This window comes from Emydura macquarii, unplaced genomic scaffold, assembly GCF_026122565.2.
Source record: "Emydura macquarii macquarii isolate MOO-44397 ecotype Brisbane River unplaced genomic scaffold, CSIRO-AGI_Emac_v2 contig_1230, whole genome shotgun sequence".
Taxonomy (NCBI): domain Eukaryota; kingdom Metazoa; phylum Chordata; order Testudines; family Chelidae; genus Emydura; species Emydura macquarii.
The window spans coordinates 13,904,119-13,921,302 of record NW_027131367.1 but is presented as its reverse complement, the minus strand read 5'-3'; the positions used below and the strand labels follow the sequence as shown (position 1 = coordinate 13,921,302).

General features: G+C 42.9%; 1 protein-coding gene across 2 annotated transcripts in view; it reads left to right on the top strand.

The window, feature by feature from the left end:
* The first annotated feature begins 353 nt into the window (after positions 1-353).
* Positions 354-17,184, top strand: part of ACOX1 (acyl-CoA oxidase 1) — a 29,042-nt gene continuing 12,211 nt past the window's right edge. Inside the window, exons 1-3 of one of the 2 annotated variants that reach the window (XM_067547587.1) lie at positions 354-514; positions 1,440-1,599; positions 15,964-16,124. In XM_067547587.1, the coding sequence (XP_067403688.1) occupies positions 406-514; positions 1,440-1,599; positions 15,964-16,124 (430 nt within the window). In that variant the 5' untranslated portion in view covers positions 354-405. Of the gene's footprint in view, positions 515-1,439; positions 1,600-11,793; positions 11,955-15,963; positions 16,125-17,184 lie in introns of both variants that reach the window. The other variant, XM_067547588.1, reaches the window with a different exon arrangement.

The following is a 17,184-nucleotide window of genomic DNA, read 5'->3' as shown; positions in this document are numbered from 1 at the left end:
GGGCCCCCTGCTCCTTTGCACCGTGCACTGCTGTGAAGGAGCGGCCGAGGCAGAGGTTGCTCGCCTTGCTCGCCACTGGCGCGTGAGTGACAGGAAGCGAACCCCCCCCCCGCTGCAAAGAGCCAGCGCGCGGGGCTACACGCAGCGCGCGCGTAGGAGTCTGGCAAGCAGACCCTTCGCGCATGCGTGCGCCTCACGTAGGGCGTGGGAGGAGAGCAGCGTACGTGACGGGGCCTTGCTCGCTCGCTCCCTCCCTGCCGCCCGCATCTCCGCCCTCCTCGTCACGTGCCCGGCAAGGGGGCGGGGTTGGGGCTGTGGGGCAAGGGTCACTCTCTCTCACACACACACACACACACACACACTGACTGTGGCCGGGCCGCCCAGGGTCCAGCTGTCGCCACCGCCATGAACGCGGATCTGCGCAGGGAGCGTGACTCGGCCTCCTTCAACCCCGAGCTCCTCACCCATGTCCTGGATGGGGGCGCCGAGCGGACCCGCCGCCGCAGGGAGATCGGTGAGCGCTTGAACCCCTCCCCCACCCCCCTCCCCGGAGCTCTGCGGCGACCCCCTCCTCCTCAGGGGACAGACCCCCCCCGCGCCGTCCCTCCCCCCGCGGGTTCTGAGGGGACCCCCTTCTCACGGGACAGAGCCCCCCGGTGTCCTAGACCTGCTTCCCGCCCAAGCCCCCCATGGGAGGATGGACCCCTCCCCACCGTGCCCCCTCTGAAAGCCCCCCTGGATCCTGGGGCGCTCCCATTCCTGTCTGGGGTCTGCCCCGGGCAGGTAGCATTGCTCTGCTCCCCTCCCGCTAAGCTGGACACCCCGTTTGGGAATCCTCCTCCTTCTGTCCCTAGGCAGGGGGAGGCGCTCATAGGTATGTGCTGATCTTGCCTCCCCTCTGCGCCCCTTATGCTCAGGTGCAACGGTGGGACAGGATGGCCCAGTGGTTAGGATACTGGCCTGGGACTTGGGAGACCTGAGTTTGTTTCCTTGCTCCGCCATAGACTTCCCGTCTGACCTTGAGCAAGTCCTTTAGCCTTTCTGTGCCGCAGTTTTCCACCTGTAACATGGGGCTAATATAGCACTTCTCTACCTCACAGGCGAGTTACGAGGCTAGACACACCAAAGAGGGGCTCAGATATTACAGTGATGAGAGCTATATGAGTACTTAGTGCCCTGAGGTGCCATATCAGTGAATTACTCTTCTTCCAAGAGTGGATGCTCCTGACTAGAAGGTGCTTAAACATATGCTAATGTGAAAATGACCCATGGCAAGATGTATTTTGACTAGAGAATGCAGCTGAGCTCTGTAACTTGCTTTGGATTTTAGTATTTCAAGGGTGGGCATATCAATCCATATAATTTTACCCTTCCTCATGAGATGTCTGTCTTGATCTCTTACTCTAAATTCCTTTTCTGTTCTTCCCTTGTGCCCTTAGAAGCCTTAGTTTTGAATGATCCAGACTTCCAGAACGAAGACTTGAATTTCCTGTCCCGCAGCCAGCGCTATGAGGTGGCCATTAAGAAGAGTGCCCGATTGGTCGTGAAGTTAAGAGAGTATGGGATTGCAGACCCTGATGAAATCTACTGGTTTAAAAGGTACCTGACTCTGATGCAGAGCAGATACTAAAAGAAAATTCTTCTGCATCATCAATGAAATCAAAGTTGCTTTTTCTTTTTCTTCAATCTTTTAAAGCAAACTAAGAACCTGAGCTAAAATCCATGGAAGTCTTGACTTCAGTGATATTTGACTCAAGCTCTAATGTCCTGCGGGTCAAATCTGTTGACTACAGTGTCCATTTCCTCTGAATCCTTTGTTATAAACCTAGCAATAGTAACATCTTCTTTAATGCCAAATATAGTAAAAATTCCCTTTAAAGCTGAAAATGTGGCTCTTAGTCATTCTAAATTAACCATTAGGAATGAAATATTTTGACTGTCTTTTAATTAATGGGGTAAATAAGATCACTGTCCTTAATGTACTTTTATGAAGCAGATTACTTCACTTCATAAATAAGGTTATTGTATTCTCATAGTTGAAGAGGTTCTAAGACCATTTTCAGACAGAACAATGCTTTTGGGTTTCAAATGTTTCCTTTTATCTCAAATAATTATTTTAAAGCCTACCCTTTCATTAGCTGATCTCCTATATTTTTAGCATTATCTAAAGTTGGAAAAAAAGTCTGACAACTGAATTAAACAGCTTCTAACTTGCCATGAACTTAACCCTGAATGTGGTTAAGCACCTTTGACACAGTTTAAGAAATTTAGCTATGTCAGACATTTATTTCTCAACTTTCAGCTAACATTTTCAAATAGTAACTGCAAAACTAGATACCTAAGTGCAAAGACATGAGTGTAGCTGGAGTTATATTCATTTAAATAAACAAGTATGCATCTGATTGTACCCACTAAGGACTCAGTCCAACTCTTGAGTGAAATCTATGGAAAGGCTGGATTGGACAGATAAACTAAATTAATTAAACTTTACTGTCTCATCAAAAATGGTTGTAGTTCCCAAAATAAATTGGGACTCTACATTCTCTTGACGTACTTGTTCCAGGAGATGATTCTTTTGGAAGTGATCTTTCAACATTGAATATACCTTTTCTAATATTCAAATTTATTACTGATCAGAACATTAGAAAATGTAGATACTGTATGGTAAACTCTACTAACTCACTTGTCCTGGGTGAGGTTTTTTGTTTTTTTTTTAATGGAGAAGTAAAATACTAGTAACTCTTCAATTATTTTTACAGAAAAAGGGCAGGCAAGTAAATCTTGTGCCGTGGCTAGCAAATTTTCATGATTTTGCAATGTAAATACTGTATATTGGGAACAGGTGTTAAAACTATTTTACAGAAATTGTAGTAGTGTTCTCAGCTATATGTGTAACAGGACACATTTGATCTTTGATGTACATAGTTGGATTTATAGATGTATTTGGGGTCCAGCGAATTACTCTAACATAAATGAATAAGAGTAATTATATATGGAATATAATTCAAATACATACATTTATCCAGTATTTGTACATACCAGTTCCTGTCTTCTCTCTTATAAGGTATCCCTCTTTGTATATCTTCCCAAATTCCACTGAAGTCATTAGACCATAAATTCAAATGGATCAGGCTCTAACTGCAAAATTCAGGAAGTCCACAATTGTGGTTCTGGCTTAGCTTAGTCATATGTCACACACAATTTATGCAGAAAACTTAACAGCATATGCAGTAATGAGTACCATATTTGAGTGTGCGTGAAGTTAGGATTTATGTGGGGACTGTACCTGAGTTTCCTGATACCCTTTGCATTTAAATTGTTTAACATAATAGTCCACTAATGTACAGGAGGATTTTGGCATTGAGTTAATACACAGAAGAAATTAAAGGGACGATTTCACTTGCTTCACAGCTGACAAAATGGGAGCAGATGCTGAAATTTGTGTTGAGCAAAAGTTGTTTTTTCTTAATCAAAGATAATGTGTAACTATGCTTCGGTTAAATGTAGCAAAGTCCAGTAAATTGGCCAGAAATCAACTGGGCGGAGTTCAATGTTTGTTTCTGAATATTCTCCATTTGTCATGTACCTAAATCAGGCAGGGAATAAGAGTCTGCTTGTGAGGTAATCGCGTAAGACTCAGTTACTGAATCGCTACGTAACTTTGGGCAACTTTTCACTTGTTGCTTCATTTGCCTTATCTGTTAAATGGAAATAATACTTCACAGAAGATTGTGAGGATTAACATTGTGGAGATAGTTTGAAGCCCTTTATCTACTGGCTTATCCACACAGGTAGCTAGAGTGAAATAGCTGTTGTGTTTTCAGTTCACACCTTAGCTTATATTGTAATAGCTTTCGTCTATGTGGGGAAGCTAAATGCAAAGTTTTTATTATGGTTGCCGGTAAGACTCTCAGTTAAGGAAGCTGAAAGGGTTTTGTAACAAACCCTTTTTTTCCACACACCGAATGTTCTAAAAACATTCAACTTCTGGGTTGAAATTTTCTGTGCTTTGTAGCTGGCCAAAGGGGAATTGTTTCTGAAAATTTGAGCAAATTCCTTTCAGCAGCTTATGTATCCTACAGGAACTCTTAAAAAAAAAAAAAAAAAAAAAACAATGACAGAACTTTGAACTTGGGAGCTTGGTATGTGAATACCCCTTGTTGAACTACCTTCATCATCATGCTGGGAGGGTGGGAAAAACTGACTGGAAAATAAGCACTTGGAAAACACTTCTAAACATGCTTAATGAATATCTATTAAGTCTTAGAGCGGGGGGTAGTCAGCAGGCAGACCATAGGCCAAATCTGGACCACCAAATGCTTTTGAACAGACCCCAAAATCTTTTTATTTACTTTATCATTATTGGATTTTTTTTAATATTATTTTCTCTGAAGTCTGGACCTTGATCAAGAAATTTGGGCCTTGACCAAAAATAATTGACTACCCTGTCTTAGAGCATATTGACCCCCTTTGGGGAATCAGGGGAGGCAGAGTTTGCATTTCCAGACATGCATAGTGTCTCTGGGTATCCTGGGACTGACACGGCTACAACTACATTGCACGCATTTAATATGGAGAGTGAGACTAAGTTCAGAAATCAAACTTGAATGTCTTTCATAGCTGCTCAGAGCACAGGATCACTGAGCTGACCCTTTTTCATTAATACATAGGGTACATCTACACTGCAATGTGAGACCAGGATTAGTGGGACTCGAATCAGTTGACTTGTGTTAGGGAACCCTGGGCTTGAGTGTCTACATTGTATTTTAACCTTATGTTAAAACTTTTCTAACCCATGCTTGGGCTGTGGGTGCACTGGACACTGCAGTGCACAGACCCAAATCAAAGTAACCATATCCCAGAGTCCCCAGCTTCCTCTTTCCCAGAAATGTGGCTGCTCTAACTCTAGGGCTGTGGTGCACTGTGGGGAAAACTTTACTCTCCGGATCTGCCCTGCACCTTACCAGGAAGCAGCTGGCTTTGCAAAAGGCTTGATGATACGCTCTCTGTTGCAAACCCAATAGGCTCTCTTATAAAGCGTTTGCAGATCAGTGATCAGAAAAGAATTGGTTAATGCTGACCTGAGCTTGGGCTGTTTGCAAAGGGGATTGGCTTCTGTTTTCAATCTGGGTTGCAGATTGTTGAGATAGAGAGGATTAAGAAAATTGTCCCATGGAATTGTGGGGTACTTTTGACTGACTTCTGGGATCCGAGTCAAGAAGTGCACCGCAGCGTCTACACTGCAAAGCAAAAGAACTTGGATCTTGGGTTCCAGCTTAACTCAAGCTTGGGCCCTCCAGCCCTGCCCAGTCCTGGGACCCTAGTTCTGAGACCTAGGTTAGCGCAATTGCAGTGTAGATTTGTGGGGGGCGGGAGTAAGCTTGAGACCAGGCTCAAGTACAGGCTTGCATTGCATTGTAGACATACCTGTAGAGAGAGGCTGCATTGATTTGAATCAAAACAACTCACCATCACCCAGTTTATTCATGATTTAGATCAGCAAGCAGGAAACCTTGTTTTAAATAGTTCTTTGCGCTTGCACATTTTAGTTATTTTCCTCAAGAAAGATTGAGTTTTATTGTTTGGTAACCACTGACAGGGTAACAAGCCTTGTGAATGAGGAGGAAATGGTAGATGTGACTTTAGTAAGGCTTTTGAAAGTGTCTTGTATGACCTTGTCATAAACAAACTAGGGGAAATATAGCTTAAATGGAGCTGCTATAAGGTGGGTGCATAACTGGTTGGAAAACTGTTCCCAGAGAGTAATCATCAGTGGTTTGCAGTCAAGCAGGAAGGGCATATTGAGTGTGGTACAGTTCTGTTCAATATCTTCATAAATGATTTAGATAATGACACAGAGAGTACACTTAGATAGTTTGCAGGGAGGGGATGCAAGTACTTTGGAGGATAGGATTAGAATTCTAAATGATTTGGATAAACTGGAGAAATGTCCTGACATAAATAGAATGAAATTCAATAAGGACAAATACAAAATACTCCACTTAAGAAGGAACAATCAGTTGCACACATACTAAAAGGGAAATGACTCCTAGGAAGTAGTACTACAGAAAGGGAATGGCAGGGGCGGGGGTTTATAGTGGATCCAGAGCTAATATGAGTCAAGCGTGTAACACTGTTGCAAAAAGAGCAAACATCATTCTGGTTATATATGGGCAGAAGTGTTCCACTCTACTCCCTGCTGATAAGGCTTCAGCTGGAATATTGTGTACAGTTCTGGATTCCACATTTCAGGAAAGATGTGGACAAACTGGAGCAAGTCTAGAGGAGAGCAACAAAAATGATTTTAAAGGTCTAGAAAACATGACCTATGAAGATTGATTGAAAAAATTGGATTTGTTTAGTTGTTGGTGGTGGTTTGTAGAAGTTGTTAAAAGGAGGAGAGTGAAAAATTGTTCTCATTAACCTCTGAGAATAGGACAAGAAGCAATGGGCTTAAATTGCAGCAAGGGAAGTTTGGGTTGGACATTAGGAAAAACTTTCTAAGTGTCAGGGTAGTTAAGCACTAGAACAAATTGCCTAGGGAGATTGTGGAATCTCCATCACTGGAGGTTTTTAAGAACAGGTTAGACAAATACCTGTCAAGAATGGTCTAGTTATTACTTGTTTTTCTCCTTTCTCTCCCCATTATTATCATTACACTGTTTTACATAATACTATCTGTCTTGGGCTGTACAATGAGTAGTGCATGTCTAACAAATTATTTGTTGCCCTGAAGCACTTAAGCCTAAGGAACAAGTCTATACCACAGAGAGGGGTCAGGTGTGTTAATTGTTGCTGAAATGCTTAACAGAACAAATGAGTACTGGGGAGCTTTTAGAAAGGAGGGTGTCTTGCAGACCCAGATCAGAGGCCATTTAATTTTGATGACATGCAGGAAACTGGGAGTGGGTGAATGGACACAACAGGAACAGTTGGGAGGAACTTGGTCAGAATGGAAGTAGAGATTAGAGACTGGGGAGAGGAGGAAATAGAGGACTGCTGTGTGGGTGGGTATTGTGTGCGTGTGCTCGTGCTCATTCTTTCTCTCTGGTGTCTTGTCTCTGCTTGCATCGTTCATGCTTACAATTAAGATTCAGAACACTTTGCAACATACAGAACCTAAATACTGTGGCAAGGCCCCCAAATACCATTGCATAGTGGTGTCCCAGTGTCCACCACTGTGTTCATCACTGGTGGATAGGTACATCACTTGGATTTTTCTGTTAATATTCTTAGCAAAACAGTTGATTGCACTGGCCCTTTAAATTTTAGAATTAACATCATATTGAGATCAATGGGGGCAGGTCAAACCTCAGTCCTATTGCTTCAAGCTGTCTGTAGGCTCTGGAGGTCACTAAACTAAGTCATTCAGAAGGTTATCTCAACAATCAAAAGGGCTAGAAAAGTTGGCTGGTTTGGTTTGGGTTTTTTTTTTTTTATTATTTTTATTTTTTTTTTAAAGCTAAAAGCCTGTAACCAAGTTCTGCAGTGAGGAATGGGTGGAGGTAGATTTCACATGCAAACTCTGGCTGTGGAATCTCAGGAAACACAGGACCTTGGTTACAGCTTACTGTGTTCCCAGATTTGGACATTAATAAGCTGTGGTAAGATGCATATTCATGCATTTTACTGTGTGGGTTGCCACTGGTTGCTTTGAAATCTGAAAAGATCTACATTACCAAACAGTGAGATGAAAAATGATCTTACTTCTTTTCCTCCCACCTTGCCCGCTGGGGGTTCTAACAACGAGGAAAATCTTGTCCTAATTTGCAACCAGTGATGTTCAAGCAAGAAGTCTTAGTGTACATCAGTGTTCTCACTTTTACAGATAAAATTTAGGATGCTTTCTATTTACAGCTAAATTTTTCTTTGTGAAAGGAGTTGACATTCATTCCCAGCAGGAAATTAAGTCCTGTCATCTAAGAGGGGTCCATTTTGCTAGTTTTCATTATTCTCCTTTCTGGGCCATGAAATCAGGGGTTCAGGTCCCACAGTTGGGCTTCAGCTTGTACACAGTGAGCCATCACAGAGATCAGTACTATACTAGAAGTTGAGGTGGGTGTTAAAGTGAAGTTCTTTCTGAGCATGACAAGCAGGGAGTCAAGTGGAAGGTACAGCTAGGTTCTAAACACTCTTCAGAACAAAGTGTTCTGCCCAACCCTCCCTCTTAAACTCTAACACCAGGAAAGATCTTATTCCTTGAACTCCTCTAATTAACCAAGTTGTAAACTCTTTGGTTGCTAGTGTACACAGTGCCAGACTGCTCTTCTGGCACCCAACTGTACTAGCTGCCAAGCATTTTCCAAATCTGGTTGAAGAAGGGTTCCATGATTGGTATCAGCCAGGGGTCATTTCCTGGTGTGGACAGCACCTTTAAGCTGTAATAGTTGAAGCTGTACATGAACTATTGCTGAGTTGTCCCGCTATCTGTAACTTGTAAAGTGATTTGGGAGACATTTGATACAAACTGATGTTCTGAGCTCAAGCGCCCTTCTTTCCCTTCATATCTCCCCTCCAATTTTTCACGTTTGGATTGGAAATTGCTGTCTTCTGTAGAGGAAAATGGTGATCAAATAAGGGGAGGTGTTTCAGCCTTCTACACTTGTCCTCTGAGATCTGTTAAAAGTAGCTCTGTAAATACTACAGGCTTGTCTATGCTCGGGGTTTAATCTTCAACTTTTTGCTGTGTCAGGTAATGCGCATTGCTTCAGCCACAGTAATAGCATGCTCGCGGGATGTTATGCCATCTGTCAATGCATGTTGTTGCGTTCACGTGGCAGTGGTTTGCTGTGAACTGAGGGAGTTGCATTCTTGAAGGGTATCCTTTGCTTCACTGAGCAGTATGCATTATGGGTTTTTTCTTGCTGTCCAGGGAGCCAGGGTGCTAGTGGCTGCCGCCCCATTGCAAGCCTGGGACTACGAGCCTGGGAACTGGGACCGGGCGGAATGTAGGCGGCTGCCTCCTGGCTTCCTGGGACGCCAGTGGCTGCTGCTCGCCTCCCAGCTGGGACCTGGGGGGGGGGGTGGGAACGCAGGCAGCTACCGCGGTCGCAGTAGGCTGCTGCCTGGCTCCCACCCAGGGCGCAGGAGGCTGCAGCCCTGCTGCAAACTCGAGACACCAGCAAGCTGTGGGCTGCTGCCGCTTGGCTGCAAGTCGGGACCCCATGTTTCAATAAAACTTCTGCACTTGGCATAAAAGAATGCTTTCCTCATTTGAATCTGCCACAGGACCAGGTTGGGTAGAAGCTGTGGCTGCACCATGCCACCAGCTGCCATTTTGAGGTGGCGAATGGGGTTTGCAGAAGGTGACATTTGCCAAGAAGGGGAAAGGAAAGTAGGTATGTGGGCATGTGGATTGGGCCTGAAAATGGTAGTCACAGCATTAGCATGAGCCTGGGGTAGCTGCCGTTTTGGAAAGGTGTATGGCAGGTGTTGGAGTGAACAGTGTGGGCTGAGGGGAGGTGGGGACCTCAGACTTGGAAAGTCTTCTAGCTTACATCTGCCTATGATGGCTGCAGTCATAGGGCATTGGGAACAGAAGCTAATGTGGCAGTATAGCATAATAATACATTAAAATTAAATAGTAAATTATTAAATGATTAAAAACAAAAACTGGCATGCCAAAGTTCCCTCCATAGGGTCAGCCTCTTCAGTCCCAGCCTGCATTGTTATCTGGGAATTGGGGTTGGTTGTTGTAGGGCAGGAAGTGGGCTCACCGTTTAGCTGGCTGGCATCAGTCCTGAGTCTTGAACAAATCCTGGCTTTCCTGAGAGTTCTCTTCACTGACCTCCTTGTGTGGCCTTGCTGACTATCCTGGGGGGCTGCAGAGGAGGCGATGGCTGGCAGCAGGTTCCACAAGCTTCCTGGGTTGTGTGGTCTGAAGTTACATAAAATCCTGTCCAGTTCTTCCAAAAATACAAGTTGCATGTCTCCTTCCAGATTTTTTTCCCTGTTGTCCCTCTTTTTAGTACAGGTGCTATTGAGCTGCTTGCAGTTTCTGGCACTGTCTGGCATTCTGGTTATGGCCTCTCACAGACATCTACCTAACAATGTCCGTAAAAAGGTCTTTATTCCAGTGGTTGGCCACAAAAGTTCCTCACATCAAAGCTTCTCCCCAGATGACAATGAGTTCCAGGGTCTTGGTGTTGCTCTAAGCAACTGCTCAAGACATGTTGTAGGGCTTCTGGAGTATTATTGCAGCTGTTCTTATGAACTGGAATCCAGAGATGAATGGATAATATCTGGCTGTGTGCCAGCTTATAAACAGGAGAAGGGACATCCGGTCAACTTGACCATAGAGCATGGGAGGACACACAGGTAAACAGGTCAATAACAGTCACCCACAAAGCTGTTTGGGATAACCGTTTGGAAAAGACTGTCAAAATACTTTGCAGCAGCATTGCATGCACAGGATCAGCAGACCAGGCTGACTCACTTCGCAGCAAAGTTAGTTCATTTTGAAAGAACTTCAGAGGTTGCAGTACATGCAGAATCATTACACTATAATGAATTGTATTGCATGTACGCAAGCATTTTCAAAGCAGATTAACTCAAAGCTATGGATTAAACCTCCTGCATAGACAAGACCTAAGTAAGAAAGAGTTTCACTGATATGAAACTGACATCAAAATTAAATCTGTCAGGGTCCAAGGTGTTTTACCCATTCCAGGTGTGCGTGCATGTGTGCGGGAGAATGGCCTGGTTCTATCACTGTGCATCTTTATTCTGGTTACTGGTTGGGACAAATGAGAGCACTCCATGTTTCTCCTTATCCTGGACGTTCCAGTCTTGGAGGATCAACTGGTCAGGCACTAGTATGATCAAGAAATGAAAAGAGTGTTTAATCAGACGTCAATTCTGCAGAATGTCGAAGGGAAAGTAGCCACCTTACAATCCATATAAATTTCTTCAGCATGTTGTTTATCCTGTCTTAATTAATTCTGCCTGTTAGTATGTAGTGTATTCTTGCCTCTCCTCCTCACAGTAATGTGTCTGCATTGCCTTCCCTCCAGACCAGTTATCTCTCAATTACTATTCTGTTCAGTTTAGTGAAATAATAGCCTGCGTTTTGAGTAAAGATGTCTATTCACAATGTCTAACTTCAGCATTCCCTTGAACCCCTCATAGCTGGAATGGTATATGATTGAAACTGAAGAGCAGGTATAATGATACAGTTCATAATCTTATCACTGGTGCCAGCAGGACAAAGATAACAGTCAGAGCACTTGTACTGAAAAAAGCATGGACCCATGGACTATTCGTTAAGAAGCTTCTTCCTTCCGAATCCGTGAATGCTCCTACTTGGTAATGGCCTTTTGAGAATGACTGCACTTCCTTAAAGCAAACCCCATGTTGGAACAGGATGCCCATGCCTCACCACTGTTCCAGATACTAGCTCTATTGGACTTTGAGTCACGAAAGCTAAATATTTTCAGTCAAAGCCAGATACCTGAATTTCAGCTGAACTTATTAAAACTAATGTTATGCCCCTCATTTAAGAGTCCTTAATTCCAGGCTTCTATTGAGTCCAAGAAGAGCAAGCTTTTTGTGATTAATATAATAGGAGCCAGAATTGCAGAAAGAAGGAACTGTTCAGAAGGTATAGGTTCATTCCTCATTACTACTGCTTATGATTTCTGCATGTCTAGGGCTTACTAGTGAAATTTTAAGTACATGAACATCTAAGGCGTAAGTGAATCTACTGTGTAAAGCTGCTGGAGATGGAGGAAAGCCCTTTCAGGGGCACACTTAAAGTAAGGCTGAGACCCTGATCCTTCTTTTTTTCTCCTGCAGAACATGCCTGGGCTCTTTTGTTGATCCTTTAGGTCTCCACTTCAGCATGTTTACAAACGCCTTACAGAACCAATGCACTGTTGCTCAGCAAGACAAATGGCAACCTCTGATCTATGGACTCCAGATAATTGGAACCTACGCTCAGACTGAGATGGGGCACGGTTAGTTCCTTTTAGAAACCAATGGGTAACCTCTGCGCTGTGACTCCAGCTAACAAATTGGTGGTGATGCCTGTAGTTAAAATCCAAAGGGTGGAAGACAAAATAAATCTAAATTAAAAAAAAAACAAAACACATCCCAAAGGCCAGTTGACCATTAAAGCCACAGTAGAGTTCTTCTGCCAGTTGACAACACAGTGTCTCACTCACAAATGGTTTTAATTATGACATTTTTTTTAAAATGCACCTCCTGCTTGCTTGCTAACTTCATAGTTGTTAAAACAAAGATGAAGTTATTGCCCATAGGAACTTGAGCAGTTTGATTGTGGTACCAAGGACTGACAGGAGTCAGCAGTAGTTTTAATTGTGTTTGAATTTGGGGCATGTATGTTGCAAATTTCTTAACTAGTGCATAGATGAGCTGCCTAAATAACTAAGCCATATGTCTTTAGGTATAACGTAGCTTGCTGAAGTTGTACGTCACGTGTTGTGGAAGACTGGTCATTGGTATACTCTGTCCCAAGCACTGTTTGTTCTAGGTGTAGCAGCATTTAGCTATATATATTGCATGGAAAGTTCCTGTATTATAGGAAAAGGCCCTGTTCCTACTTTCAGACATTATCAAAACTCAAGAATTTATCATAGACCCAGGTAATCCTGTTACGGGCTCATAAGAAGCACAGTACCCAGGACTGCAAGATATACAAATCCCAGCAAGAGACGTTTCAGTGGCTAAGAAAATGTAATGTTTCTCTCTACACTCACTGAATTAAAACCTGGAATGTGCAATATGTTGGACAATTTCCCAGGCCAGATGGCAAAACCCATGGCTTTGATCTCAGTAATGTCAGCTATTACTACTTATGCCAGCTGAAAATGCAAAGAAGAGTCACTTGATGGAATTCTTCACATTCCAGTTAAATCTACAGACTCTGACTCTAAACCAAACTAGTTAAAGACCAGAAGTTGAGAAACAACTGGATGATATCCTGTGAATAAATAATTGCTTGCTGATCTTGTTTCCTTTTCCCCACAAGTTTTAAATCAAACCTGTCCCTCTATAAAAGTAATTTGATTTTGCATGCTGTGTGTCATTGACCTATCCCACTTTCTTCCCTGGATGTAGATCAGTTTGCTTGTAATGTTCACGAAGTTCTGTGACTAACTAGTAGCTATATTGATAGATTGATAAACTAATCATGCCGCAACACAACTAGTGAGGGTGATGGTGTATTAGAGCAACTCACACTTTCCATGTCAAATACTGGTTATTAACATGTGTCTGTTAGGAATTCCTGCTGTGAAAGTTGGGTAATTAACTACTATAATATTGCACAGGCTGCGTTGATGATATCTGATTTCTAGTTCCTTTTTTTATTTTCTAGCCTGACATTTATCGTGGCTTTGATGGTTCATGGTGGGTAATGGGTTAGGGTCCTTTAACCTGTAGGTCACTGGATCAAATCCAGCCCCGAACGGTAGTGATTAATAGGTGTTGGTGTCAGGTTCAGTGGCGTACGTGAAATGAGTTGGTTTTAGTCCATTTTATAGTGAATAGATATTCATTTAAAACGCACCATTTGGGAGTAATTGTCAGTCTAGAATGGCCCATAGAAGCCTTTTCTTCCCTCAAAGAGGTCCTCCCAAGCACAGGTTTGAGGCATATTGATGAAATGGAGTTGGGGGACTGTTGTTTTGTCACCATCCGTGCTGTATCTGTTGAGTTTGTTAAATAAGGATTTCAATCTTCATGAATGTCAGCTGGGCACCTTTCATCAGTACTAAACTCACTTAAAAGTTTGACGTTTCTAATGTTAAAGTGACCATTAAGTCTAACCCAGATGGGTTACTATATAAAACATAGGGCTTTAGAAAATATTTCTAACTAACAGTGTGACTTCCCTCCTCCTCCCCCCATTGCAATCTGCACTGGTGTGTAGCTGTGTCGCTCCAAACGCTCACTCCTGGGCCCTGATTTACTCTGCTTTGCTGTGTGGACCACCCACTCCTGGGTTGGCCCACGCCCAGCCTCCTGCAAGTAACCAGTCCTTGGCCCAGTGAATGAGCAGTTGTCAGTATCCTTGATGTTGCTTTGTAGATGGATTCTAAGGGAGAGCTCCAGAGATAGATGCCTGTCTTCTAACAAGTTTCCTCAATGCCCCCTGGGGTCAGGTGATCAACCAAGTCTGGCAATGGGCAGGATTTCCCTCACTTGAGTCAAATGAGTGTTGCCTTATCAGGTGCTCGGGCCAGTTCATTGTTCCTGTATGCAAGGCTCTGCAAGGCATGGACCCTTAGCCTTGTGTTTGTCCACATCTATTCAAGCCACGTGAGAGACACATTTGAGGATATGACATAGAGTTTCATATCTGTACATATGTATGACATTGCAGGAAACATACTACCATAATAATGAGGGTGTACATGGGGTACAGTGTGTCACAAACAGTTTCTTTTGGCTCTTCATTATAACAAACCCAGAAATGCCAAAGTAGAAAGAGTTGCTGTTACCAGGAAGCTTTATGTGTAAAAAAACATGCCATTATATATTAAAGTGCATTTAGATTTGGTACAGGTATCCCAACTCTTTAAGCCCCTAAATTCAGACCAGTGCTCTTTCAGGAAACCAAATCTGTCACCTGAAAAATACATTCACTTTATGAATGACTTGGCATAAATCTACATTATTGTACAATGTAAAATGTAGGTATCAAACATGTTGTCTTTTGAGGATCAACATTTCTGCAATACCTGCATCCCAGCCACACTAGTGCCTTTCCCTTTCCGCTATGTGGTGCTGTCTGCATTAGAGAAATAATTCTATCCTCTCACTAGTACTTTCCAACAGATGAGGAAATGTATTTTTCATCAAAGTATTCAAAATGTCCTTATGTGAAACTTCTCACAAGAAGTTCCAGTTGGATAAATTATCTTGAGACTTCAATACAAAGAAGCAAGCTTAGGTTGCCACAGTTGGGAGATTTGGGGGTCAAAGAGAAACAGTTCTCTAGGTAGTTGAAGATATCAAACCCAGTAACGATTAATAATAATAAAACATTAATTTTTCTGGTGTCCAAAGAATTATAAATAACCTGATAACCAGTATCTGATAGAATTTGCAGTGTGGGAGGTACACATAATGAAGCATGTTTGGTTGGGGAGTGGGGACTCTGTCCTGGTGATGCCTTGACTGATAAATGTTGGCTTTTCACACACAGCTGCAGCTGTGGTCACTAGCTCTGATTGATTGCTTAAGCAGAGCACTGTCCTTTTTTGTTTGAAGGCTTCTAAAGAACAGACAAGATTTTAGCAAAAAAGGCTGTGTTGGAGGATGGAGGAGATCATAGTTGGAACTGAAGTCCATATTTGTAACATATGTCTAATTTGCGAGTCCAAAGCAAAAGAAAAATATTGACAGCTATGACAGGTTTAAGAAATCTAGATGGAAACATTGCTCTTTCTGCTGAAATAAGTGGGACTTTGCATGGTAAAGGGTTTTAGCACTTCCTGGAACTCCATTCAAACCAAGAAGATGTGTAGACTTGACTCAGTTCCAAAATAACCCAATCTAACTTCATCCAGCCAACTCCATCTAAAACTGAAACACAATCTGACTCAAACCAGCCTTTTATCCATTTTAAATTCAAATGCATACTTGCTTCCAGAATCTCTTTTCTCATTGGTTTGTACTAACTCCTTATACTAGCCCACATGCGGCATCAGAAATAGATTTTCCTCTTTAAACTATAGCTGAAGCTAAAAAGGGGAGTGTTGCAAAAGCTGCCCTGAGCATTAGAGGAAAATGCACTGCAGCATGACTGAGTATGCAAGGTGTTTTTATAATACAGACCTGAGAAAAGGACAGTGCTTTAGTCTTCTGAAATATGCATGCTAAATTCTTATTAACACAATTCTTTTTTTCCCTCCCCATCAATCTTCACCTTGAACCTCACACTTGCTTCCCTTCCATAATGTTCCCTTCACATTCCCACCCCTCGGCATTTTGGCACAGCTCTGTTCATCGTGGTCGGCCTGAGCCTTTGGACCTACACCTGGGCATGTTCTTGCCCACCCTCCTCTCCCAGGCAACCCCGGAACAACAGGATCGTTTCTTCATGCCTGCCTGGAACCTGGAGATCATTGGCACTTATGCACAGACCGAGATGGGCCATGGTACAGTACATTTGCTCAAGTATATTCACAAGGGTGGTTTTCTGTACAGAGGATGTCTATCCGCACAGGGAAAATGGCATGCACTTTCCAGAGTCTCTGCAGGTGCAGATCTGGCCATGGAGAAAAGTGTAACCTTTCTGGAATTTTAAATATTTCACATGTACTATGTATAGTACCACTCTATGCTTAATGTTTGATATAAGAGTTTCTGATGTGCCCATCATTGTAGTAACTGGGTGTATCTGATATTCACTCTTCTTGTCACTCAAATGAGGGAGACTGTGACTAATGAAAATACTCTATTTATATGGGTGTGTTGATGTGAGCATATTGCAGCTTCTAGACCTACATGACTTTCCAGAATGACTTCTGCCTCTCCCTGATCAGTTTGGTTGCTCTACTTGGCATTCAGCTTGAAGGCCAGAGTGCAGACCTTTACAGAGCCTGAAAGAGATGCTAAAATAGTGAGCCAGTTGTTCTTTCATTTGGGTCCGACCATAGGTCAGAGAGCACCTGGATAAGCTCAGTTCTGCATGCACATTTCTCTTTTACAGTCCCTCTTTTTCTTCCTGCTGTGGAATGCTCTTTTCATCATCAAGAATTGAATGTTTTTTCTCCTTTGTCCATCCAGTTCTCCCTCAGTCTGTGTCTACAATAGCACTTTTATTGGTAAAACTTTTGTTAGTCAGGGTGTGAAAAAACACATCCCTGACCAATATAAGTGCTAGTGTGGACAGTGTTGTGTTGGTGGGAGACGCTCTCCCAGCAACATAGCTACTGCCGCTTGTTGGGGGTGGTTTTATTATGCCGACAGGAGAGCTCTCCCATCAACATAGAGCAGCTACCGGAAGACCTTACAGCAACGCAGTTGCAACCATATAGCTGTTCCACTGTAAGGTCTCTAAGGTAGACAGACTCATAATTGATTTCTTTTTTTCACTGTTGCCTTTCCTCTGCTTACAGGCTTGGGGAGAGGTGGCAGATAATCAGCCAGTGTTGTTTTCCCATCATTTTTTTTTCCCAATTGAATTTCAATCTCCCTGGCAACGATCCAGTTTCC